The 26,210-nt window shown below is 46.3% G+C and overlaps 1 protein-coding gene across 6 annotated transcripts in view; it reads left to right on the forward strand.

Annotated features, from left to right (window-relative positions):
- ABCC9 (ATP binding cassette subfamily C member 9) overlaps nt 1-26,210 on the forward strand; it is an 89,751-nt gene that overhangs the window by 44,362 nt on the left and 19,179 nt on the right. For 3 of the 6 annotated variants that reach the window (XM_077935309.1, XM_077935311.1, XM_028746649.2), the window contains 11 exons: nt 424-508; nt 2,793-2,873; nt 3,436-3,573; nt 8,180-8,305; nt 9,361-9,457; nt 10,657-10,901; nt 12,280-12,428; nt 13,160-13,229; nt 14,858-15,015; nt 16,026-16,118; nt 23,816-23,918. In XM_077935309.1, coding sequence (XP_077791435.1) covers nt 424-508; nt 2,793-2,873; nt 3,436-3,573; nt 8,180-8,305; nt 9,361-9,457; nt 10,657-10,901; nt 12,280-12,428; nt 13,160-13,229; nt 14,858-15,015; nt 16,026-16,118; nt 23,816-23,918 — 1,345 coding nt within the window. Of the gene's footprint in view, nt 1-423; nt 509-2,792; nt 2,874-3,435; nt 3,574-8,179; nt 8,306-9,360; nt 9,458-10,653; nt 10,902-12,279; nt 12,429-13,159; nt 13,230-14,857; nt 15,016-16,025; nt 16,119-23,815; nt 23,919-26,210 lie in introns of all 6 variants that reach the window. The other 3 variants (XM_077935308.1, XM_077935307.1, XM_077935310.1) reach the window with 1 other exon arrangement.

Here is a 26,210-nt window from a genome sequence, read left to right on the forward strand (position 1 = left end):
CAAGCCTCTGCTTAAAGACCTCCAAAGAAGGAGACTCCACCACACTCCTTGGCAGCAAATTCCACTGTCGAACAGCTCTTACTGTCAGGAAGTTCTTCCTAATGTTTTGGTGGAATCTTCTTTCTTGTAGTTTGGATCCATTGCTCCGTGTCCGCTTCTCTGGAGCAGCAGAAAACAACCTTTCTCCCTCCTCTATATGACATCCTTTTATATATTTGAACATGGCTATCATATCACCCCTTAACCTCCTCTTCTCCAGGCTAAACATGCCCAGCTCCCTTAGCCGTTCCTCATAAGGCATCGTTTCCAGGCCTTTGACCATTTTGGTTGCCCTCCTCTGGACAAAATCAGCTTCCTGTCTTTGCAGTGGCCCTGCCCAGGGATCCCTTTGTGCCCATCAAGTTTCTTCTATTCCTTCAACAGGTACAAAGCCGTCACAGATGCGTGTTCTCTGCAGCCTGACATCGATCTCTTGCCATTTGGAGACCAGACCGAAATTGGAGAAAGGGTAAACGAAGCATGAGGAACTTGCGCTTATGCTCTCGGTCTAAGTGGATCCATGATCGCAGCTGTTGTTAGTAATGACATCAGCACAGGCTGGTTTTCAGCAGAAGCAGCCTCAGTGCCTGCAACACTCAGCAGTCCAGAAGCATCCCCCTGTCAGTTATTGGGGCATGATTTCTTTGTCTTACCAGGGCAAAGGCTGGCCCAATAAATGTTGCTGCCTGAGGCAGAGCAGCAAATGGCGCCCCTCTCCCCTGGGCTCAAGCCCAAGTGCATTATTATCCAAGGCCAGCCAGTTATTTTGGCACCTGAGGCAGGAGGAAGCCCCACATGTGTCTTTCCTAATCCTTGGCAGTAAAAACAATTGCAAGAATGTATTAAGTAACCAGCAATGTGCTGCCTTTTCAGGACACCCATATTTTGTTGCCTCACTTTGCCAAATGATAGGGCCGGCCCTGTCTGAGGTCTCTACCTGAGGAAACGTTCACCGGCAGGTGCCAGCAACAACATTCAAAATCTTAAAAGCCTGATCCACAAATTACAATTTCTAAGTTTTCCCATAAACCCCTTGGCCTACCCTGGGCAATCGTCAGGTGAAATCCACTATTGCTTGCTGGATTAAGGGCATTGATATTTGGTATTCTGTGTCCTTTCCCTGAATCCTACCTCCAAATCTATCTGGGTTTTTTCTTTGCCCTGATGTCAGGAAGCTGTAGTGATCAGGTGGGATCACTAGGAGGAATTTTTTAAAAATATGGAGCAAGCCATTTGTGTCAGCAATGAAAGCATTGCGTTGACTGGGTTTGAGCCATTTTGATATGATTTCTGATCAATCCATGCCTCTGCATCTATGTCCTATTTCTCTGCCTGACAGGCACGTATAAGCATTCTAAATGCACAGGCCATTCGCTTCACCAGGCATCCTGGGTCATAAAGATAGAAGGTAGCTTTGATGTAGTTTAATCTTTAGATAGATATTAAGGGCCAGGAAGGGAGTTCACAAGGAGATGGTAAATACTGCCATCCTTCCTCTCCCGTTTATTCCTGTTTATGACTTACGGCGTTTTCCTAAAAACATTCCTCCTTTATTCCTATTTTATTTAATTTGGACTACTATGCATGCTCAAGTAGGAAATAGTTTCTTTGTAGTTTTAACTTTAACTTTGTCCCACGTGGGGTTTTTTGAAATGCTCAGAGGAAATCTGATTGGTTCTTACGAACACTGTGTAAAAAGTTCTTTTGTGAATAAAACAACCTGGGCCAAGGGGTGGACAGGATTATTATTGGCACCTCCTCCTAGTCTTGCTGGTCATGCCTCGTGTGTATTTTATTCATCAGAGTCCAATCCTTCCTTGCTTTGGGAACACTACAGGAAGCCATGCTAGATATTTGGAGAATTTAACTATTCTCAAATACTGTTTTGGGTTTTCACTAAAGCTAGATTTAATTGCTTGCCCTCTGCTGGATTGGACAGTTTGAGGCTACCCCTTAACTGTTCACATATACAATCTTTGGCTCATGTGCTCTTTGCCTGTAATTTCTATTCAGAGAACTGAATCAGATTGGTGACTTACTTTGTCTCAAAATTTCCAGGTAGGACTTCTGAATGCTATCTGGCCTACTTCTGGACAGATTCGAACAAATTATTAACAGTGACAGTGACTAGATTTATCTTTCTGGCTACAAAAACACAGAAAGGAAATCTCCCCAGGTTGAACCTATCCTTGTCTGGTTGCTGTTCTCATACATTACCATTATTAATCTATAATTTTAATAATAATAGCATAATCTGGCATTGTTGTTGTCAATTATTTTAACTCACTTTTAACTTTCATATTTTAAGGTATCAAGTTTTATATCTTATTTTAGACTTGTTTTAAACGTTCCTGATATTTTATATCTTTTATGTATTACAATCCACTTTAATTTATTTTTCTGTTATGAGATTTTACCTGTATGGATGTTGGCTTTATTTTGATCAGGTCCACTTAATAAAAACATTCTGTCATCTGCCTTCATAAAAGAGGGCATTTGCAGCTTACAAATCATTTTGGGACACTTTCTTCCCTATTTGGTTTCTGAGATGAACATTCTATCTTAGTTGTCGTCTAGGTTTGGCAACCAACAGCCCTAATATTTAACATAACACATCATTACATAAATTTGAAGGCGTTCTTGAGGGTGAGGGGTTAATTTTAGAAACTGGTTATTTCAAGGCTTTGGCAAATCAGATGTCATTGGCACTTACTCAAGAGAAATAATTTTGCATGGCCTGTTGTACCCATTAGGGAATTAACTTGAGCGGAGGTCAACGCCAACGAATCTGTGTCGCTCGGGCTCTCTACCAAAACACCAACATTGTGTTCCTGGTAAGGCTTTTTTCATACTTCAGTTTTAATTCTTTATTTTTTAGAATTTTTTTTTAAAAAAATTGGTTGTGCTATCCAAATGTCTTTTGTGCGAAAACTCACAAGGAGTGTATAAGCATGCTATACACACCACAGATTCAGATATCCAAATGTCTGGACCTTCATGCAGTACTGTTTTGTTTGTTTGTTTGTTTTAAATCAACCTTTAACAAGCCTTACTTTTTGTGTTTTGCTGATCCACGGCAGCCATTTTGCCAGAAACCAGGGAGGGAGGGGGGAGGGATTAGACAAATAAGAGAGCTCCCCCCATTCCTTGTTTGCCTTTTGAAAGATTTCAGATCGTTTCCCCATGTTTCCCCATCATTTGGTCTTCAAAATTCTGCGGTTGGGAACATTGTAGAAATTTCCCCATAGGAATCAATGGAAATCGTTGACTCGGTATGTGAACATTCGCCTAACAAATGATTTCCCCGAGAGCACATTGTGTTGGGATAGCAAGACCTGCAGGTATTATGCTTTAGCCTGGTTTCAAAATGCTCTCTTTTCATATATTTAATTCCAGGATGACCCATTTTCTGCCTTGGACATTCACCTGAGTGATCACCTGATGCAAGAAGGCATCCTGAAGTTTCTTAAGGATGACAAAAGGACCCTTGTATTGGTGACTCATAAATTGCAGTACCTGCCACACGCCGATTGGGTATGCATCGTGGACTTTCTAAAAAAAAAAAAAAAATTGCCGAATTTTCTTTTTTATATATATAAATTTTTATTACCTTTTTTAATTTTCAACAGTAATTAAACATACCTTTACATCTTATTCAGTTTTTTTTGACTTCCACCAATCCTGTCTGAAAATTTTACAATCTAGTCTCTCAGTAGGCATTTCTTATCTTCCCTCTTGCATTTCAAACTCATAACCAATATCTCTATCTTTTCCTACTTTGTAACACTTTGTATATTTCTCCTTACAAAATTTCCTGTAGTCCTACTAGCGTAATTTGTTGATTACAGTTGCTCTTTAAATAATTCATTTACTTCTTCTGTAAATCTCTGGTCCCGCAGGTTTCAAATCTTTCCTGTCATTTTCTCCAATTCTGCATAGCCCAAACATTGCCGAATTTTCTTACGTATCAAACTAAGAATATAAGAATAGCTCTGCTGAATCAGGTCAATGGCCCATCTAGTCCAGCATCCTGTTCTCCCAGTGGCCAACTTGGGGGAAACCAGGGAGCAGAAAATGAGCACAAGAACCCTCTTTCCTACCCTGGTTTCCAGTGAGTGGTATTCAGAAGAATTGCTGCTTCCAACTGTGGAGGTAGAAGATAGCCATCATGGCTAGTAGCCATTGATGGCTCTCTCCTCTGTAAATTTGTCCAATCCTCTTTTAAAGCCACCCATGAGTTGGTCATCACTGCCTCCCAGGGGAGTGAGTTCCATAGTTTGAGTATAATAATAATAATAATAATAGTTGTTGTTGTTTAGTCGTTTAGTCGTGTCCGACTCTTCGTGACCCCATGGACCAGAGCATGCCAGGCACTCCTGTCTTCCACTGCCTCCCGCAGTTTGGTCAAACTCATGCTGGTAGTTTCGAGAACACTGTCCAACCATCTCGTCCTCTGTTGCCCCCTTCTCCTTGTGCCCTCCATCTTTCTCAACATCAGGGTCTTTTCCAGGGAGTCTTCTCTTCTCATGAGGTGGCCAAAGTATTGGAGCCTCAGCTTCAGGATCTGTCCTTCCAGTGAGTACTCAGGGCTCATTTCCTTCAGAATGGATCGGTTTGATCTTCTTGCAGTCCATGGGACTCTCAAGAGTCTCCTCCAGCACCATAATTCAAAAGGATCAATTCTTCAGTGATCAGCCTTCTTTATGGTCCAGTTAATAATAATTTTTATTTATACCCCGCCCTCCCCGGCCAGAGCCGGGCTCAGGGCGGCTAACGCCAATAAAATCACAGTAAAAACATAATAGGGGGGAAAGAAGGGAGGGAAAGAAAAAAAACCAATTTAAAATACAGGTTAAAATGCAATTTAAAATGCAGCCTCATTTTAAAATAGCTGATAAATCAAGACCATAAGGGGAGGGAAACATATGGGTCAGACTGAGTCCAAACCAAAGGCCAGGAGGAACAGCTCTGTCTTGTAGGCCCTGCGGAAAGTCCCGCAGGGCCCTAGTCTCTTGTGACAGAGCGTTCCACCAAGTCGGGGCCAGTACTGAAAAGGCCCTGGCCCTAGTTGAGACCAATCTAACCACCTTGCGACCTGGGACCTCCAAAATATTGTCGTTTGTGGACCTTAAGGTCCTCTGCGGGGCATACCAGGAGAGGCGGTCCCATAGGTATGTGGGTCCTAGGCTGCACTGGAGTATGCACTGGAGGTCCCATCAAGACTCTGACATCACCTCTTTACCTGGAAAATGTTGGTCACTTCTCCTACCTGGGCAGTTATCTTTCCACAAGGGCAACATTGATGCCGAAAATCCAGCATTGCTTGAGCTCTGCGAGTGCAGCTTCCAATCGAAGTGCAGAGTGTTTGAGGACCGGGGCATTAGCAGGGAAACCAAAATGCTTGTTTACAAAGCTATTGTACTACCAACCTTACTGTATGGTTGTGAAACATGGACCACTTATAAACACCATCTGCAACTCCTTGAAAGATTCCGTCAATGGTGTCTCCAAATATTTTTATACAGTGGTGCCTTGCAAGATGAAATTAATCCATTCCGCGAGTCTCTTCGTCTTGCGGTTTTTTCGTCTTGCGAAGCACGGCTATTAGTGGCTTGGTGGCTTAGCGGCTTAGCGGCTATTAACAGCTTAGCGGCTTAGCAGCTTTAAGAAAAAGGAAACAAACTCGCAAGAACTCGCAAGACGTTTCGTCTTGCGAAGCAAGCCCAAAGGGAAATTCGTCTTGCGGAACGACTCAAAAAACGGAAAACTCTTTTGTCTTGCGAGTTTTTCGTCTTGCGAGTTTTTCGTCTTGCGGGGCACCACTGTACATCACTTGGGAAGACAGGTGAACTAATGTCAGTGTAGTGGAAGAAGCAAAGATCACCAGTGTTGAAGCAACGGTTCTTCAACATCAACTTCGTTGGACTGGTTATGTTATGCCGATGCCTGATTATCGTCTTCCAAAGCAACTACTCTATTCCGAACTTAAAAATCTAAAGGGTAATGCTGGTGGTCAACAAAAGAGGTTTAAAGACTGTCTCAAGACAAATCTAAAAAAATGTAGTATAAACACCAGCAATTGGGAAACACTGGCCTACGAGCGCTCCAGTTGGAGAACAGCCTTTACCAAAGGTGTCATGGGCTTTGAAGATGCTCAAACTCAGGATGCAAGGGAGAAACATGCTAGGAGGAAGGCACGCTTGGCAAACCCTCACCATGATCAACTCCCGCCCAGAAACCAATGTCCCCACTGTGGAAGGACATGTGGATCCAGAATTGGCCCCCACAGTCGCTTACGGACTCACTGTTAAGACTGTGTTCATGGAAGACAATCTTACTTGGCTATGAGTGATCGCCAAAGAAGAAAGAAGAAGACCCCTGTGAAGCTAGCAAGCAGCACATGATCCATGTGCCCACTGCAAAAGCATGATGCTGGACTAGATGGGCCACTTAGCTGATCCAGCAGCTTCTCATGCTCTTATGAATGCATGTCTGACACTTGGAATTCATCCTTATTTGTTTATTGCAGTTATACCCCACTTTTTCCTTCAAGGAGCTCAAGGTAGCATGTGTGGTCCTCCCCCATCTCATATAATCCCCACAATACCCCTCTGAGGTAGGTTTGGCTGAGAGGCAATGGCTGGTCCAAGGTCTCCCAGTAAAGCTTCATGACTGAGTGTCAGTTTGAACTCTGGTCACTTAGGTCCTAGTCTGATGCTCGTAACCAATGAACCACACTGCCTTCACTTACAAAGTTTTCAGGGTTGGAGAGATCCTCCTGCTCAGATAACTGGTTAAGAAGACCATCCGTTGAAGAGAAACGATGCTGGTTTCAGGCCAGATCATCTCAGGGCTCTAGTGTGCTGATTTAGCACATCCAGTCCCTGCACGTAACCCATGAGCAGACCATGCTAATCTCCTGGTAGTCTGGAATCATAGAGCAATTGCCGGGTCATCAAGGTCAGCAGTGATAGCACAGTCCAGATGGGGCAGGAAGCACGCAATTTGTTTTCCAGATGCTGTTTTCTGTATATCTGATTTTGTGCTAAGGCTCTGAATGGGTCTAATTGGAAACTTGCTGAAGGACCAAATTATATATGTTGTTGAGAGGTGGGGAAGAAGTGCAGTGAAAATATGCCCTTGCCTAATTCACCTTTCCTGAAACAATGTACAAACTGAAAGGCAGGCATCCCTTGATATTCATGCATCTCCAAATTTTGCAGGGCAGTTCTCCACCCCCACACAAAATAGGGAACTGATAGGAAAGAATGGATAAAAATGCTTGTATCCATGCAAAAAAAAGCGCATTACATTAGGGGACATGACTTGCAAAATATGCATATTAGATAAATTTGCATATAACATGTGTATATTAGGAGAAATGCACACCAATGTGCAGACAGTTTTTCATAAGGATTTTTTTAAAAAGCAAAATTTAAACTAAAGCAGAAATGTGGTTATCCTAAGGTCAGGGAAATGGGAAATTGAGAGAAAGTAAAATTTGCACACTAACCCATCCCTTGGGTTGGTGAATTTCCAAATTAGCACATCATTAGGAACCTAGAAGGGACGCGGGTGGCGCTGTGGGTTAAACCACAGAGCCTAGGATTTGCCGATCAGAAGGTCGGCGGTTCAAATCCCCGCGATGGGGTGAACTCCCGTTGCTCGGTCCCTGCTCCTGCCAATCTAGCAGTTCGAAAGCACGTCAAAGTGCAAGTAGATAAATAGGTACTGCTCCGGCGGGAAGGTAAACGGCGTTTCCGTGCGCTGCTCTGGTTCACCAGAAGCGGCTTAGTCATGCTGGCCACATGACCCGGAAGCTGTACGCCGGCTCCCTTGGCCTATAGAGCAAGATGAGTGCTGCAACCCCAGAGTCGGTCACGACTGGACCTAATGGTCAGGGGCCCCTTTACCTTTACCTAGGAACCTAGAAAGCTGCCTTATAATGAGTCAGACCATTGGTCCTTCCAGTTCAAGAGTGTCTACACTGGCCGGCAGTAGCTCTCCAGGGTTTCAGGCAGGAGTCTCTCCCAGACCTACCTGGAGAAGCCAGAATTTGAACCCACGACCATCTGCATGTAAAGGATTTGCTTTGCCAACTGAGCTATGGCCCTTGCCCCTTCCTTCTCTTTCTCCTCAGATCATTGCCATGAAGGATGGCACTGTGCTTAGAGAAGGGACCCTGAAGGACATCCAAACTAAAGATGTCGAACTCTACGAACACTGGAAAACGCTGATGAATCGGCAAGACCAGGAACTGGAAAAGGTAACGCAAACAACAATCCCCGTGACGGGGTGAGCTCCCGTTGCTCAGTTCCAGCTCCTGCCAACCTAGCAGTTCAAAAACACACCAAAAATGCAAGTAGATAAATAGGTACCACTCTGGCGGGAAGGTAAATGGTGTATCCGTGTGCTGCTCTGGTTTCACTAGAAGCGGCTTGGTCATGCTGGCCACATGACCCAGAAAAACAGTCTGCGGACATAAGCCGGCTCCCTTGGCTAGTAAAGCAAGATGAGCACCGCAACCCCAGAGTCATTCATGACTGGATTTAACTGTCAGGGGTCCTCTACCTTTTTATTGACCTATCAGGTGGTGTTTCCTTAAGGGGGAGCAGGACTCCTTTCCTCTTTTGCCATCCAAACGTGGCTTTTGTGCTTGCTTCACACATGAAAGAATTTCTACCCAGAATGCCACTTCAGAAATTCATCAACAGATGAGTGGTTGATGTGTTTTGTCCATTCTTGGCTACCACATTTCACAAAGGATCCAGGCAGATTGGAGTCTACAGATATCCAGTCTAAAGTGCACTTAGCCCCAGAGTTAGGTGCTAGCTGCACACAAGCTAGTCAGAATATTCAGCTAGTCATTCCTTCATGGAATTGTTATTTATTCGCACCATTTGCTGGGGAACAACTACCCCTCACCGCTGTCCATTCTGCTCTCTATAGTTCTGGCCAGGGTTGGCCCACCCAAAAGGCAAGGTGAGACGTCCACCTCAGGTGGCAGATCCACAGGGGCAGCAGATCCAGCCTCCAAGTAAGGGGGTTTGACTAGATGATCCTTGGAGTCCCTTCCAACCCTTCAGTTCTGTGGTTCTCTCCACCCTCCATGCAGGCAAACAAGAAGCGTTATCCCATTTCAAGGGCACATTCCAACCAGCCAAAAGCACTTAAAAGCAAACATGCAGCAACCGGGGCAGTGAGCTTAGTCCGGTGAGGTTAGAAAGGCCTGGAAAGTTGTATTTGACTCCCAAACCTGAAGTTTCACGTCTCACCTAAGTAGTCCTTGCCAAAGTTTCATTTTTGAAACCTTGATCATAGGACATGGAAGCTGACCAGACCACCCTGGAAAGGAAGACTCTCCGAAGAGCTATGTACCCAAGAGAATCAAAAGCTCAGCTGGAAGATGAAGATGAAGGTAATGATATACCCTGTATTTATGTATTTATTGTTCCTTTGCTTAAAGAGGGAGGGAGGGAGGGAGGGAGGGAGGGAGAGAGAGAGAGAGAGAGAGAGAGAGAGAGAGAGAGAGAAGAATTCAATGAATTTATTCAGTGAATAATTTTTCTCTCCACGTTTGCGTTTCCTTAAATTAACACATGGAGTTGAGCATTATCCACATAATTTATCAGTTAGTTTGTGTAGAAAAGCATTTCTGGCTTTGTGATTCCTGACTATGCCTTCACCATATTTAGATGTTTCAGTGTATCTGAAGATGTGTGCATGCACACGAAAGCTCATTCCAATAACAAACTTAGCTGGTCTCTAAGGTGCTACTGGAAGGATTTTTTTTTATTTTGTTTTGACTACGGCAGACAAACACGGCTACCTACCTGTAACTATATTTAGAGGGACGTTATAGCAATATATCAGTAGAACAGCTTCTCTGTATATGTGGTGCTTGAGCAGTAAAATATTTTTATACTGCTCTTTGCATTCCAAACCAAGGGCAAAGTTCATTCTGAATTCCTTAAGTAAGATACCTGATGGTCATGATCAAGTGAAAACAACATATTCGTTGTCTGGTTTTGACACATTTTTGACAGATATGTGAGAATTTTGGCTGCCCAAAAGCTGAGAAATTTAAAATTGAGTGAATTGCAAAATTTTAGTTGGATGATTGAAATGTATTAGTTCCATTAACCTTATGTATTCTAATATTCTTTTCTTCTTTTAACCTTTTGTACATTACTATTTCTGGTATATTTTAATGTAAAGATATATTTTGGCTGATGCTGGGATGGTTGAAACAACAGCAATAAAGAATATGATTAATATAAATCTGTTATTTTTACACACACACATATAACTCCATGAAAATATGTTTTTAATTAAGCATTTGTTCACAAAATACATATTTAAATACTTATTTCATCTCGGTGTCTGTGTTTCTAAATGTATTCTACCCCAAAATGTGCAATTTATTTATTTATTACACATTTTGGGTACTTTTCCCAGTCAAAGCCTGTATCATAAAATGCAAAATCTGAAGAGCAGTCACAGTCTCATCCATGTATTTAGTCTAGGAGGTGTGAATCAGGCCTGTTCACATACAATGCTTGCAGCTGAGACACATACGCCAGATGAACTGACTAAGTTAAATTTGTGACCTAGCAGAGGAAGAGGAGGAGGAGGAAGACGATGACAACATGTCAACAGTCATGAGACTTAGGACAAACTTGCCCTGGAAAACCTGCTGGCAGTACCTCACCTCGGGAGGGTTTCTCTTACTCTCCCTGATGATCTTCTCGAAACTGCTGAAGCACTCGGTCATCGTTGCAATTGATTACTGGCTGGCACAGTGGACATCGATGACTAACAACGGCAAGGCATTGTGTTCCACAGAGGAGCCAGCCAGAAAGGTAGGCCGACATGCAGAGGTTAAGGCGGTTTAGGGTTGATAAACAGGTTTATGGTTTGATAAACAGATAAACAACCTGCAGGGTGGTCCAACACATGGCCTGAGGGCTGGGGAAGGAGGCACTGGGTTTTGGGAAGGAGGGCTCTGACAGGGTCCAAAGTCCCCCAGCCTTCTTCAACCAGCCTAGTTAGTGCTTTGCCAGTTTTGGGGAGGAGGCATACCCTCCAAAATTCCTGAGATGAAAATAGGGACATTTCTCACTCCCTCCCAATTGGCCCCCCATTTTTGTCCCTCTCCCCACCCGTAGAGCATTTTCTCCACCAATGAGCACAGCACACACACCCTCCACCGTCTTGAGAAAACCCCATTTTATTTTATTTTTGTCCTTTGGTAGATTTACAAAAAGAAAAACACACACCAATAAATACATTTTAGAAAGGGGACAAGATTAGACATGGATGCACAAAGCAGTTTGTGGAGAAGGAGTATGTCTGATGAGAGGGTACAGTCTATGGAGAGTCCTGAGGGCGAGATAGAAAAACACAGTGCTCCATTCAGCCCCTAGGACTAAGGTTCCCCATCACTGGAGCAAAATGAGACACTTGGAGCTCACTGCTGGACTGGTATGTTAGTTCTGCTTTTTGCCGTTGTATTACCCCACTGCTTAGAGACATTCCTTCTAAGGTAATTTCAGCAGTGATATTGTGATCTAGTTTTGTATCTCAGCCGTATTCCCACAGGCGCACACAGGAGACCAGAAAACTTCGTTCTTTCCCCCAAAGTGCTATAAAAACATTCAGTTAATTTGAATAGGAAGTGCACAGAGTCCTAAAACAGAAGTCTTTGGAACTATGACCTACCAGCTGGACTGCAAAACTAAGCATGTCTTTGAGGGTGCTTCATAATCAAAGGAAAATTAAGTTGTTTCCCAGCAGGGGTAGAAGGCTCTGTCAGTGTTGATTCACTTAGTTTCTCATTTTTCCAGTCTTAACTTCATGTCTCTGCATTTTGCACATTCTTATTTTTAAACAAACCTTCCTGAAAATTCATGAGGATTTTAGTGCAAATTTATAATTATAATGTTATTGTATTATTTTAATTATAAAACATGTTTATATGCAGTTTTGAATAATGTGCACATTTTTGCAAGCCATTTCCCCCTAATTTATGCTTTTTTTGCAAATTGTGTTTGACTGATGTACTACATCGAAAAATTCAGACCGTTGTGAATCTCAAAATTTCAGTTGACATATTGTTTTGGAAAGTGTGCATTTGATAGATTCCGCCTTCAATGCATACCAAATTGTATGCTCTGCTTCAATCCATACCCTACTTCTCAGGATGAGAAACCTGTCTTCTTCCTGCCCTTGTTTTAATAGACTTGCTATGTGGCTGTGTTCAGCATCCTTAGCGGCGCAGGGATTGTCCTTTGCCTGGTCACGTCTTTGACTGTTGAATGGATGGGCCTGACAGCAGCTAAGAACCTTCACCACGATCTCCTCAACAAGATCATTCTTGGACCAATCAGGTGCAGTGAAAATGAAACGAGTCACCTTTAGGACCCATAGGCAGATAACATAGGGCTTGTGATCAAGTTGCTAAAGAGGTGAGGCTTTTCAGCAACTCCTCACAAAAAAGGTGTTTGCTCAGACTGAAGAACTGCGCCTGGAGCAGTAATTTTATAGAGCCAGGCAGGCTCCTATTGGCTCCTCAAGTCACTTGGTCTGGCTGGGCTGATGAGCTGCAGTCTCCACTCTTGCCATTACCTAGGTGGGGTTGCACCTCAGTCGAGACCAGGCCCTAAGCACCCTCAGCCTCAAAGCTGCCATGATGGTATTTGGGTCAAGGTGCCTTGAGTTCTGTGGCCAGAGAGTCCAGCTTGGATCGCCTAGTACTTTATGTGGGAATAATTCAGGAAGCCAACCTATCAGTTCGAAAGCACCTCCGGGTACAAGTAGATAAATAGGGACCGCTTACCAGCGGGAAGGTAAACGGCGTTCCGTGTGCTGCGCTGGCTCACCAGATGCAGCTTGTCACGCTGGCCATGTGACCCGGAAGTGTCTCCGGACAGAGCTGGCTCCCGGCCTATAGAGTGAGATGAGTGCACAACCCTAGAGTCTGGCAAGACTGGCCCTTACGGGCAGGGGTACCTTTACCTTTTTACCTTAATTCAGGAAGCAGAAGAATATAAGCACTGATCTCCTCCTCCTCCTCCTCCTCCTCCTCCTTCTTCTTCTATATATTTTTGCCATCTGATAGATTCTTTGACACAACACCCTTGGGGCTGATTCTCAACCGCTTTTCTGCCGACACAAATATCATTGATCAGGTAAGCTCATTGATCTCATCAGGTGGTCCAGAGCCTTTATTCCCCCACTCCCACAGGCCAAAATATATGGGACCAGAGATGACTGGCATTTGTCAAAAGTTCAAAGGGGGCCGTTGCAGCAAACCCCTTCCAAGTCCATTCACAGGTCTGGGTTCAGACCGCATCTGCAAGCTATCAAAGTGGGGCTCAGCTGATGGGCAGTGACAGCAAGCACCCACAGTTGTGCTAAGTAGTTCCTGATGAGGGAACTCCTCACTGCAGCTACTACCTGTGGGACTTGCTGCCAGAGAAATAGGGGGTGAAAACAGGAGGGTAGTGAAAATGGAAATGCATGCACCATAGCTGTCAACTTACAGATTTGAAAATAAGGGACCAGCAGCCTCGAAAATAAGGGATTAGCAGCCAAAATAAGGGATTTTCAGGGCACAGGTATGTTCAACCTGAGCCCCTCCGAGCCAAAGGCAGAAAGCCCAGCCAGCAGCCAAACAAAGCTTCAAGCGGTGGTTCCCACAGCACAACAACCCGGCAAAGGGGATACAGCAAGGAAAACCACCATCACCTCTCCGCTGGGAAGCGCTGAGCAAAGGCAAGTCCCCAGGCAATGCAGCCGATTTGATCAGCATAAGGCATGCAAGCTCCACCCCCCAGTCGTTCTTAGACTCCTTATTGGGTGAGCAACGCAGCCAAGCAACACAGTTGGAGCCTCCTTCCTCCCTGGCTGGGAGGGAGGGAGGGAGAGGAGCTGCTTCCTTTGAAACCCAGGAAATGTAAGGGACATCATCAATAAGGGACAGCAGCGGGACACGGCATTGGGATAAGGGACTTTCCCGCCAAATAAGGGACGGTTGACAGCTATGTTATGCACAGACAGTAAGATAGTTTTCTTATAGAATCATAGAGCTGGAAGGGACCCTGAGGACCACCCAGTTCAGTGGTTCTCAACCTGTGGGTCCCCAGATGTTGTTGGACTACAACTCCCATAATCCCTGAGTTCTGGCCTTGCTAGCTAGGGGTGATGGGAGTTGTAGTTCAACAACATCTGGGGACCCACAGGTTGAGAAAGGCTGACCTAGTTCAACTCCCTGCAATGCAAGAATATGCATCTGTCTTTTATGGAGATCTAAGCCTACAACCTTGGTGTTTGTCAGTACCACACTCCAGTGGCGTAGCGTGGGGGGTGCAGGGGGGCCAGCCGCACTGGGCGCAACATCTGGGGTTAGGGCAAATCCACAGGTTAGGGGGCGCAAATCCATGGGTTAGGGGGCACAAATTACTTGCCTTGCCCCGGGTGCTGACAACCCACGCTACGCCACTGCCACACTCTAACCAAGTGTGCTACCCAGTCTTTTGAGGTCCCGTGTCCCCAAATCTGAAGACGCCAGATGTTAGCTAATGAGGTCTGTGTCTGGCCAGTGTCTGGTTAGAAGAGCGTAGAGGAATCTTGTAGTTGTATTTTATGCCGCCTTGGGAGTTTTTACCTAAAGGCAGCATTGATACGGTCAAAAGAGACGAAGAAGCAGGTCACCTCAAGTTCTATGAATGAAGAATGCTATAAATGAAATAGTGAATAAACGAATCTTTAGCGGATGTTGGCCTAATCTAACGCTTGGAAATTATCTTTGGTGCAGCACATCCCCCCGACTCTGGAGTCCCTCTCGCGGTCCACGTTGCTCTGCCTGTCTGCCATCGGAATAATTTCGTATGCCACGCCGTGGTTCGTGGTCGCTCTCGTGCCCCTGGGGATAGCCTTCTATTTCATCCAGAAATACTTCAGAGTTGCATCCAAGTAAGTTTAAAACAAAAACAAACAACCACCCCAAAGATAGACTTAAGTCCATAGCTATTGATGTTTTCCATTATAATTCCGATGCTTGTAAGGTAAAGGTAAAGGTACCCCTGCCCGTACGGGCCAGTCTTGACAGACTCTAGGGTTGTGCGCCCATCTCACTCTATAGGCCGGGGGCCAGCGCTGTCCAGAGACACTTCCGGGTCACATGGCCAGCGTGACAAAGCTGCATCTGGCGAGCCAGCGCAGCTCACGGAAACGCCGTTTACCTTCCCGCCAGTAAGCGGTCCCTATTTATCTACTTGCACCCGGGGGTGCTTTCGAACTGCTAGGTTGGCAGGCAGTTCGAAAGCACCCCCGGGTGCAAGTAGATAAATGGGGACCGCTTACTGGCGGGAAGGTAGCTGCCGCCAATTAAGCAAAAGCAAGTTTTAAATCAAGGGTGGAAAACCACAGGACCAAGGACTGAATATGGCCCTCTGGCCCTCTCTACCCAGCCCTCAGGATCCTTCCCAGCCCACCACACCCCCTTTCCGGCCACATAATTCACTGACCCTGCTCTATGTGACCCTCTAGTGCAGCGGTTCTCAACCTGTGGGTCCCCAGATGTTGTTGGACTACAACTCCCATCATCCCTGAGCTCTGGCCTTCCTAGCTAGGGATGATGGGAGTTGTAGTCCAACAATATCTGGGGACCCACAGGTTGAGAATCGCTGCTCTAGTGACTTCACCCGGCTGGTAGGTGTCCTTGAATGGGAGCATCTCTCTCTTTCCTGAATTGAGAGCGGCCTGTGTCTGGCCACACCCATTTTGGGGTATATGCACCCTTGGTTTATGCCCCCTGGGAGGTTTCCCAGGAGAAATTGTGGCCCTCAGGTTGAAACAGGGTTCCTGCTTTAAAAGAGTGAGGTTGTTTGCCATTTGCTGACGCTCTTTCGTTTTGTGTTTCCCGTTTCAATTTCCACAATCTGTTCTTCGCTATTTACGTACCTTCTTTCAACTGGTGACAGGGACCTTCAGGAACTTGATGACAGCACCCAGCTGCCTCTCCTCTGTCACTTTTCAGAGACGGCGGAAGGCCTCACTACCATCAGAGCATTCAGGTTTGTAAACAAGGACTTCCCTTTATAGTAGGTGCTGGTTAAAGGGACCCTGGGAAGCTCGATCCGTTCAGCTGCCAACTGGCTGTTTGCAGGCCAGGCTCCTGCCAAGTGAGAGGCGAAGGCAATCCATAGGCAGCACAGACAGAAGCCAGAGCAGAACCTCCTGTCTGCTTAATGTAGCCAACAAGGCAGCCTGCAGGTGCCACTGGACTACAACTCCCATCAGCCTCAGCCAGGATGCTCAGTGGGCAGGAAGGGTGGGACTCATAGCCTTATCATTTCTGGAGGGCAGTATGTTGGCTTCCACTGGTAATTGGAAGAGGAAGAGGAGTGTGGGGGGAGCGCATCGCCCCCAGCAGTGCAATCCCGGTGGGGTGCCATCATGGCTGCCACCCCGCCCGCACTGGGCACCCCGCCCCCGAAGGCAGCATGCCACACCCCCAGGACACGCGTCACACCCCTGAGGGCTGCAAGCCACGCCCCCAGGATGCGCGCCAGCCTCGCCCCCGCTTGCTCTCCACCCCCCGGTGCTGGAGCATTAAGCTCTGCCCCTGCCCCTGGGTCAGACGAAGGCTGGGTCAAACTTATAAACTGCCAAATTTTTTGGGGTGTGTGTAAATAAAGTAGATTAGCCAAAATGCTGAGTTGCTGAGGTCTGTTACGCAACTGAGAAGACTCTGCGGATCCCTAGTGTGCTGGTGTCTGCTGGCATCGTTCGCTATGTTGTTTGGGCAGAAGAAAGCTTTTGAAGCTCCCGAACGATCGACCAGGAGGGAGGGAACATGCCAGTTGGACATGTGCCTCTGCCAGGGTCCTACTTGAGTGTAGGACGAGCTCCTGAAACATTATATATAAACAATTTGGAGTGTATGGGGTGTTAAAAGTAAAGGGACCCCTGATCATTAGGTCCTGTCGTGGACGACTCTGGGGTTGCGGCGCTCATCTTGCTTTACTGGCCGAGGGAGCCGGCGTACAGCTTCTGGGTCATGTGGCCAGCATGACTAAGCCGGCTCTGGTGAACCACAGAGCAGTGCACGGCAACGCCGTTTACCTTCCCGCTGGAGCGGTACCTATTTATCTACTTGCACTTTAACGTGCTTTCAAACTGCTAGGTTGGCAGGAGCTGGGACAGAGCAACGGGAGCTCAGCCCGTTGCGGGGATTCGAACTGCCAACCTTCTGATCGGCAAGTCCTAGGCTCTGTGGTTTAACCCACAGTGCCACCTGCGTCCCTTGTATGGGGTGTTAGGGGAGGGCTGTTAGCTCTGGTAGGGGGCACATCATGCTCCTTCTGGGGTCGTTTGTCCACCTTTGGTCCCCACCCTGCACTCGGCTCTCACCTGGGGCTCCTAGATGTTGTCAGCATGTGGCAGCGGCCACACCCCGGGAAACGGCTTGGACTGGCTGGCTAAGCCAGGTGAGCAGACAAGACCAAGGGTGGGTCCAATGGTCAAGAAGCCAGTTTCTGCATATGGTGTACAGCAGTGGTTCTCAACCTGTGGGTCCCCAGACGTTGTTGGACTACAACTCCCATCATCCCTGAGCTCTGGCCTTGCTAGCTAGGGGTGATGGGAGTTGTAGTTCAACAACATCTGGGGACCCACAGGTTGAGAAAGGCTGGTGTAGAGGGAAGTGAGGGGCAGATGGAGCTCATCAACCTGGGAAGGTAGGTTATCTAGGAGATCCTAAACCTCTGCTGCCTTGCGAGTTAAGCCTGAGAGGAAGTGATCTACTTTACCAACAAGCAGTTACTAAAAGAAGGAATCAGTGAGGAGGAAGAACAGGTTGCCTTTATCCGCACCTGCATTGGTTCAGGTAACAGTGCAGGAATTGTTGCTTTGCTCTCAACAATATATGCATTTTTATACTTATATCTGGGTGGAGAACCCAGTTGCAAAAAAAAATTGAAAGCATGTGTTTTGATGGATAAGCTACATTTTGGTTTTGGGAAATGTGACTTAAGGAGACTTGCATTAAAATGCAGATCAAACCAAATTTCTGCTCCATCCTTATCTATGGAATTCCTCTCATCCTGACCAATATTTTTAGATGGTGTGTGGCAAGCTAGATTTTGAACTGCAAACTTAAAAGACAATCCTCTGTCTTGGGTCTGTCTCACCTTAATTTCCTCAGATCATTCCATTCCACCCATGCTTTCTTCCAGCAGCTAACCAATTTTCTTCCATCCCAGAACCAAAGTCCACCCCGCCCCCCAGATAAGCCTGATAGTTGCCTCCCTTTGTTCTGAGTTCATTATGTACCCCTCAAGCAGTCATGAGCTCCCTGGACTACTTAACCGCAATGTTGTACAGGCCAGCTAGACTGGGATTTGGGTGACCTTTTTGTTCGTCATCTGAACAGGATAAAAAGTTGAAGAATGTGCAGAAGAAGGAGCTGGAGGCAGATGAAAAGATGCAGATTGAGTGTGTCAGAGTTTCCATTGTGTGTGTGGTTGGGGGGGGGGGAAGGGAAGGGGATTGTAGCTGCCAAAGGGAAGCTCTCCAAAGCGGGAGACAGACAATAGCTTTTCGGAGAGAGAAAAAGTAGTTCGCTCATAGTGACATTGCTGCTTTCGTTGTAGGCATACAGCTCTTTTATCCCACTGCCGAAACAGATTCGGCAAGATCTTTCTTTCTTACTCTTTGTATTTTTGAACCTTCGTTTTTGCAAGCTGTTCTGTGATCCTCAGAAGAAGCGGGGCACATAAAGTTAATAACTGGGCAATTACTTTCTTACCTACTTTCCAGCACTACAAAGTTTTGCAGACTTGCCAACATTTGTTCACACATCACAGGATTCATTCTGTACAGGGCTGGGGAATGTTTTGCAGCCTGGGGTCCACATTTCCTTCTGTATATCATGCCACATCACAACATCATTACATCGCCACAACGATGTTGGGCATGCACAGTGCATAGCTGTCAACCTTCCCTTTTTTGCGGGAAATTCCCTTATTCCAGAACCATTTCCCGCTGCTTCCCACTGCTATCCTGGATTGTTAGATATCCTGTAGACTGTCCCCGGGACAGGTGAGGCTGTTGTTGTTTTTTAGTCGTTTAGTCGTGTCCAAATCTTCATGACCCCATGGACCATTGCACGCCAGGCACTCCTGTCTTCCACTGCCTCCCGCAGTTTGATGCTCATGCTGGTAGCTTCGAGAGCACTGTCCAACCATCTCGTACTCTGTCGTCCCCTTCTCCTTATGCCCTCCATCTTTTCCAACATCAGAGTCTTTTCCAGGGAGTCTTCTCTTCTCATGAGGTGGCCAAAGTCTTGGAGCCTCAGCTTCAGGATCTGTCCTTCCAGTGAGCACTCAGGGCTGATTTCCTTCAGAATGGATAGGTTTGATCTTCTTGCAGTCCATGGGACTCTCAAGAGTCTCCTCCAGCACCAGAGTACAAAAGCATCAATTCTTCGGCGATCAGCCTTCTTTATGAAATATTGAAATACTGCCCCTCAATGAAATATTGAAATATTATGAAATATTGGAATACTGCCCCTCATATTGAAATACTGCCCCTCAATGAAGCCAAAGTTAGATTCCCAAAATGTTTAGGGGTATGCATCTGCCTGCATCCCCCCAGAAAAAAAAGCACTGATTGTTAGTCACATAAGTCCCTCTACATTTCCCCCCTATCCAAAACAACAACTGAGATGCCTTACAGCAGGCTTTCTCAAGCTTGGGTGCCCAGCTGTTCTTGGACCACAACTCCCATAATCTCTGACCACTGGCCAAGCTGGCTAGGAATGATGGAAGTTGTAGTCCGACAGCATCTAGGAATTACACTCTTATTGATAAAGAAGACCAGGGCAGGTTTGCCAATTCAATAATTACCCTGGCAGGAAAAGCAAAATAAGTGCTTTCAGGTACATATGTTGCTGTCTCTTACCTCTTGAGATCTGAAGCTCTGTTTCTGCAATGGCCAAATGGCCAATCCCTTATCCAGATACCTCAGGGATAAACCTGCAGGAATATGCAGACCAAGGCTTTCTAAGACCGAGTACAGCTTTGCCACATTAAGCCAGTATCTACTGGCAATCATTCAAATCATTTCAGTGCTGTTCATCCGGGGATTTTATGATGTGTTGGGTAGGCTTCATGTCAAAATGTATGCCGTTCATCAATTACTTAAGATGCAACTCATTACCAGGCCTTTTGTTGAGTAGTCCTATATTCTGCATGGCTTTTCTGTGCTCCAGTTTTCTTATTTTGTCACTGGGTGCTTTGTTTTTTTGTTGCATTGTGCAAATGTAAATTGTGCTTATTTTCATAGTGGCATTTTTGTAACCCACCTTGGCACCAATCAAGGCTTACTCAAACAGAGCACAGCTTCCCCTTTCTGAGTTCCGCTGTATCCTAAACTGGATCAGTTGCTATTGTTAATCAGGCTATTCTTTTGGTAAAAACCATTCTTGGCTCCCAAGTTTGCAAAAAGCAAAATGAAATTAAACAAAAATGCACCACAAGCGCTGCATTCTTGCAATTTATAATAAACCAGCAAAGAGCAGTTCATCTCTTTTGACCAGAGCAGAAGTACATCAGTAACGTTTATACAATACAGTCAGCCTCCTGCCAATATTTACAATTTCTTCTAAACATCACTGTAGCAGCGTTGCTGCACTCCAAGCTGAAGCAATACTGGGTTTCTTTCCTTCCCCCAATGGAGAAATGTATGCATCATGATGAAATGTCTCTGAGCTAGTTTTTGGGAGGGAGGGAGGGAGGGAGGGAGACTTGGTAGTTATGTAAACACCTGGCTCGAGTTAAAAGATGGCCAGCCAGCACACAGAGCCCAAAAAGAGCATCAAAAGCATGCCGTTGGCTTTACAGCATCACTTAATAAATGTTGACCAAAGCATAAAACCCAATCTCCTCCCATCATCTGGGATAATGGCATTTTGTGATTGGGCTTCATCAGATAGCCAGTACGTTGGACGGGATAAGGACAAGGGAGGATGTGTAAATGGAGGGATGTTTTCTGGGTTCTTCTCCTCCCACTCATGGGATTTCATATTATCAGTACAGTGGTACCTCGGGTTACAGACGCTTTAGGTTACAGACGCTTCAAGTTACAGACTCCACTAACCCAGATATAGTACCTCGGGTTTAGAACTTTGCTTCAGGATGAGAACAGAAATCGTGCTCCGGCAGCGCGGTGACAGCGGGAGCATCCGTTAGCCAAAGTGGTGCTTCAGGTTAAGAACAGTTTCAGGTTAAGTACGGACCTCCAGAACAAATTACTGTATAGACTCGAGTCTAAGCCTACTTTTTCAGCACATTTTTTATGCTGAAAATGCCCCCCTCGACTTATACTCGAGGGAGGGTCCTTTCAGGCTGCTCCTTCCTCCTCCACCACCTTTGTTGCTGTTGGCTGTGGCGGCAGAGGAACGAGCAGCCCAAAAGCAGCCCTTTTGGGCTGCTTGTTCTTCCTCCGCCACCGCTGCCACCAGCCTCTGCCTCTCGGCAGCACCCTAGGTAGGCAGGGGGACGGGAGGGGCTGGGGGGGAGAGAGAAGCCCCCTCTGCCGTGTGCGCACACACGCACTCCGGCCCACCAGGAGGTTTGTGGTGTGGTGAACCGGCTTATACTCAAGTCAATAAGTTTTCCCAGTTTTTTTGTGGTAAAATTAGGTGCCTTGGCTTATATTCGGGTCGGCTTATACTCGAGTATATATGGTAAGTTCTTAACCCAAGGTTCCACTGTACCTGCCAGGTAGGTCAGAGAGGACAAGCTGATGCACTGGTTTCTGAAGGGTTCTTCTGTATGAACCTGTCGTAGAATCGTAGAATTGTAGAGTTGGACACAACTAGGAGGACCATCTATTCCAACCCCTGCAATGCAGGAATCTTTTGTCCAACATGGGGTTCGAACCCACGACCCTGAGATTAAGAGTCTCATGCTATAGCGACTGAGCAGTCTGTTCCCTTAAAGCAGGGACAGAATGACTGGCCTCCATACATGGCTGGTCTGTGAATCCCATCTTCCCTGCATTCTAGATGTACCAATAACACCTGAAAGTTCACAGCTTCCCCATCCCTGACTTTGATCTTTAACTGGAGACCTGCTTTGGGTGACACTGGGAATAAGTTGGGCTTTGCGCCTATTGTGTGGTGGCTCCTTGTCTCTGGAAAACCCTCCCCAAAGAGATCAGTGATGCCTCTGCTTCTGGATTAGGCATCAGGCAAAGATTCTCCCCACACTTTTACTTGACTGATTCCAGATAGTTCAGTGGTTCTCAAAGGGTGTGATGTGCCACAGTGATGTGACAGGAGAGAATGGCAAGTGTGGTGGGAAGATTCAAGGACAATCATATTTTGGGAATGATTCATGTTCGTATGTAGCTGCTTTGTTTTATACTTCATGGATGTCCCATGGTCATACAGTCATACCTCGGGCTACAGATGCTTCAGGTTGCGTGTTTTTGGGTTGCACACTGCGCCAAACCCAGAAGTACCAGAACGGGTTACTTCTGGGTTTTGGCGCTTGCTCATGCACAGAAGCACTAAATCGCACTTTGTGCATGCGCAGAAGCGCCGAATTGCAACCCGTGCATGTGCACACGCGGCGCTGCGGGTTGCGGACGCTGCGGGTTGTGGACGTGCCTCCTGCACGGATCATGTTCGCAAGCCAAGTGTCCACTGTATTATAAAGTAGTTGTGTTCTATGTTACAAATCAAACACTGCTGGGAGTTGTTTCTTTTTGTTTTCCATTGTATTTCTTATCGAGAGAAAAAAACTGGGGTGGCATAAGCAAATTTTTATTCCGAAAGTGTGGCCCAGAGAAAAAAGTTTGTGAACTACTGAGTTAATGCATGACACATAGGAAGCAGTCTAATATGTGCATAGTGTTGAGATTTCCGTTCCACCTTAAGGAGCAGACGTGTGGAACTGTTGCGTGTCACATGCCTGTTTACATTCCAGCACCGCTAGCTGGGAACTTCCGTTGTGTGTATAGCTTTTGCTTTCCCCCTGTTCTCTCTGAGAGAGAGAGAGACGACATGTTTCTTTGTCCTGATTTATGATTAATAAATCTGTAGTTGTAGTATGCTTCCACAAGCCTCACGCCTATTCTGTGTGCACAGGTCACTCTGCTGATAGTGTGCCCTGGCTCTGAAGCCAGGGTTGCTGATTTACGTCGGAGCAGAGGCTGATAGTCTTTGCAGCGGGACGGCTGGGGCTTGCCAGATGGCTTCCTGGCCCTCTGCATGTCAACACATAGAGCTAAAGGAGGAAGTTAGAAAAGCGACACTATCTCACTTTTCCTTTTAGCTTTATGATTTGGATCAGGTTGAACATTTTGATGAAGTTGGGGGAAGAAAATAGAAGGAGGTAAGGGTAGAGGAAAACTCAGAAGGGAAAAGGTTGCTGAGATTAAACCAGTAAAAATAGTGTCTGAGGGGTGGGGAACAACTTTGAGTTTCATTTCCCAAAAAAGCTCAATAACTTTTGTGTCCTGAATTTTACTTCTAGAAATATGGCAACCTAAGGAAAAGGGACGGATGTGAGCAAAAGAGTGGGACACTTTTATTCTGGTTCCTGATCCTCAAAAGGCACCCGGCAACTTGGCCCAGCCTTACTCAGATTTAGCTGATCTGAATGTTGAGGGCCAACTTCCTGAGCTTCTGCAACCTGTGCTCTGTGCGTTGTATCATCAGGGTTGCAATTTGCTAACGTAAGAATCCCTTTGACTTTCGCAGGCACGAACCCAGATTTAAACAGCGAATGCTGGAACTGACGGACACAAACAACATCGCATACTTGTTCCTGTCGGCTGCCAACAGATGGTTGGAGGTCAGGACGGTACGTACGCCTGCATCCCTGCCACGGTTTTGAAACCTTAGAACCCGGCAGTTAACTTTTGTTTGATGTGAAATGCTGGGCAAAGAATTATAACTGGAACACATCTGGCTACGAAACACCCACACTTTCATATGCGCCAATCCTTAAAATAGCTCGTTGTTATTTCTGTTGAGTTTTCTCCTCGATGAAGCCAAGAAACTTCTTCATTTGCTGCTGCTGGGGGTGATTGTCATTCAGAAGAGAATCTGAGTTAGGCTAGGCTGGGCTGGATTATACTCCCCACCCCTATCCAGCTATACAGAGGAGAATGAGAGTGTGTCCTCCCAGCTCACCTGGTGAGGTGTCCCCCCAACTATGCTGCCCCTGGATGTACACACAAGGGCATAAAGGAAGCCAGAAGCTTTGAGTTGAGGAATATCACCTGAACTATTGGTTTTAAGAGGCTTCTTTGCTGGTTTCCCAAATCTGACCAGAGATGGGTGGTTGCACACAGGCTGAAAACCCTCCTGAGTTCTTTCAGTCACCAGTTCAAGACCTGCTGCAGGCTGGAGTATTATGTTAGAGCAGGCATAGGCCAACTCGGCCCTCCAGATGTTTTGGGACTACAGTTCCCATCCTCCCTGACCACTGGTCCTGTTAGCTAGGGATGATGGGAGTTGTAGTCCCAAAACATCTGGAGGGCCGAGTTGGCCTATGCCTGTGTTAGAGCCATTGAATGGCACAGGACTGCTGAGGGCCAAACTATACAACCCTGCTTGCCAATGTGGTGCCTGTGTTGAGGGTGGCTACCTCCTCCCCACCCCTAAAAGGTAAAGGGACCCCTGACCATTAGGTCCAGTCGTGACCGACTCTGGGGTTGCAGCGCTCATCTCGCTCTATAGGCCGAGGGAGCTGGCGTACAGCTTCCGGGTCATGTGGTCAGCATGACTAAGCCACTTCTGGCGAACCAGAGCAGCACACAAAAACGCCGTTTACCTTCCCGCTGGAGCGGTACCTAATTATCTACTTGCACTTTGACGTGCTTTCGAACTTCTAGGTTGGCAGGAGCTGGGACCGAGCAACGGGAGCTCACCCCGTCGTGGGGATTTGAACCGCTGACCTTCTGATCGGCAAGTCCCAGGCTCTGTGGTTTAACCCACAGCGCCACCCGTGTCCCTTAGACACTGTGTAAAACATGCAAATTGAAGAGGATCCCTTTTTGTTCTGATGGATCCAACTTTTAACCAGACCCCCCTTGTGAATTCGTGATGGTGTGTGTGTGTTGTGTAGTAAGGATTATCTGTATGTGTGTTTTCTCCCAGTATGTTGCCTGGGGCGGGGAGAGTTACCCAGTGGTAACAACTAAAGACTGGATGGGATGCCCTCAGAATCCCAAAAGTTCCCACGAGCTCAGAAAGGCTGGTGACCCCTGTTATGTGTTAAATTGGAGTTCTGTGATTGGAACACCAAAGCCATAACTTTCTTCTTGTAAAAGCAGCCACGAGGGACTGAGGATTTGGATGAAGGCCTGTACTAGCTTTTCCCCATTGCGCTAATCTCCTGACTTAACCCTCCCCACCACCGCTGCCACTATGAACCAGGGGGGGGGGGCGAAAGGTTTTTTGTGTCCATAAATTTCTCCTAGTGGCACCTTCTATGGGTGATTTAGATCAGCCACCAACACAGCACAGGGGAAGAGATGCTAGACTCCAGCTCCTATCAACCCCAGCCAGCATGGCCACTGATCAGGGGTGATGGGAGTTATATCTGGGGGTCACCGGTCCAGTATCCATCCCTTACAGATTCCACCAGAGGGTCGTAACACACACACACACACACACACACACACATTCTTTGCCCAGGCATCCGCAGAATGCTAGAAGCTGTATTCCTGCAATATCTGGCGGCACCACATTTGCTACCTCTGCACTTAAAGGTACAGCAGTTGCTGAAAACCTCAGTCTCGCTCCTGCTCCCCCTGCTGAAATCCCTTCTGTTTACAATAAGTAAAGGTGCATTAGTCCTTTGTAAGGCAGGGTGAATGTTAAGCAAAGAAATGTGAAATCGATGTATTGGATCCACTTAGAGCTTGAAAAGTTCTTTTTTTTAAAAAAAGAACTAGTTCTTTTTCCAGTTCAACGTGCCCCAAAAGGAGCTGATTGCAGTTCACACTCTGTTCTTTTACAAAATGAACTAGTTGGGTTTGCATTCAGTACACAGTTCAATTCAAGTTCATCCAAATCAGCTAAAAAATTTTTTTGGTTGGCTTTTCAAATGCTACAAGCTGCTGTGCTGAAGTATAAAACATACTTA

Source organism: Podarcis muralis, chromosome 10, assembly GCF_964188315.1.
Source record: "Podarcis muralis chromosome 10, rPodMur119.hap1.1, whole genome shotgun sequence".
Classification (NCBI taxonomy): Eukaryota; Metazoa; Chordata; class Lepidosauria; order Squamata; family Lacertidae; genus Podarcis; species Podarcis muralis.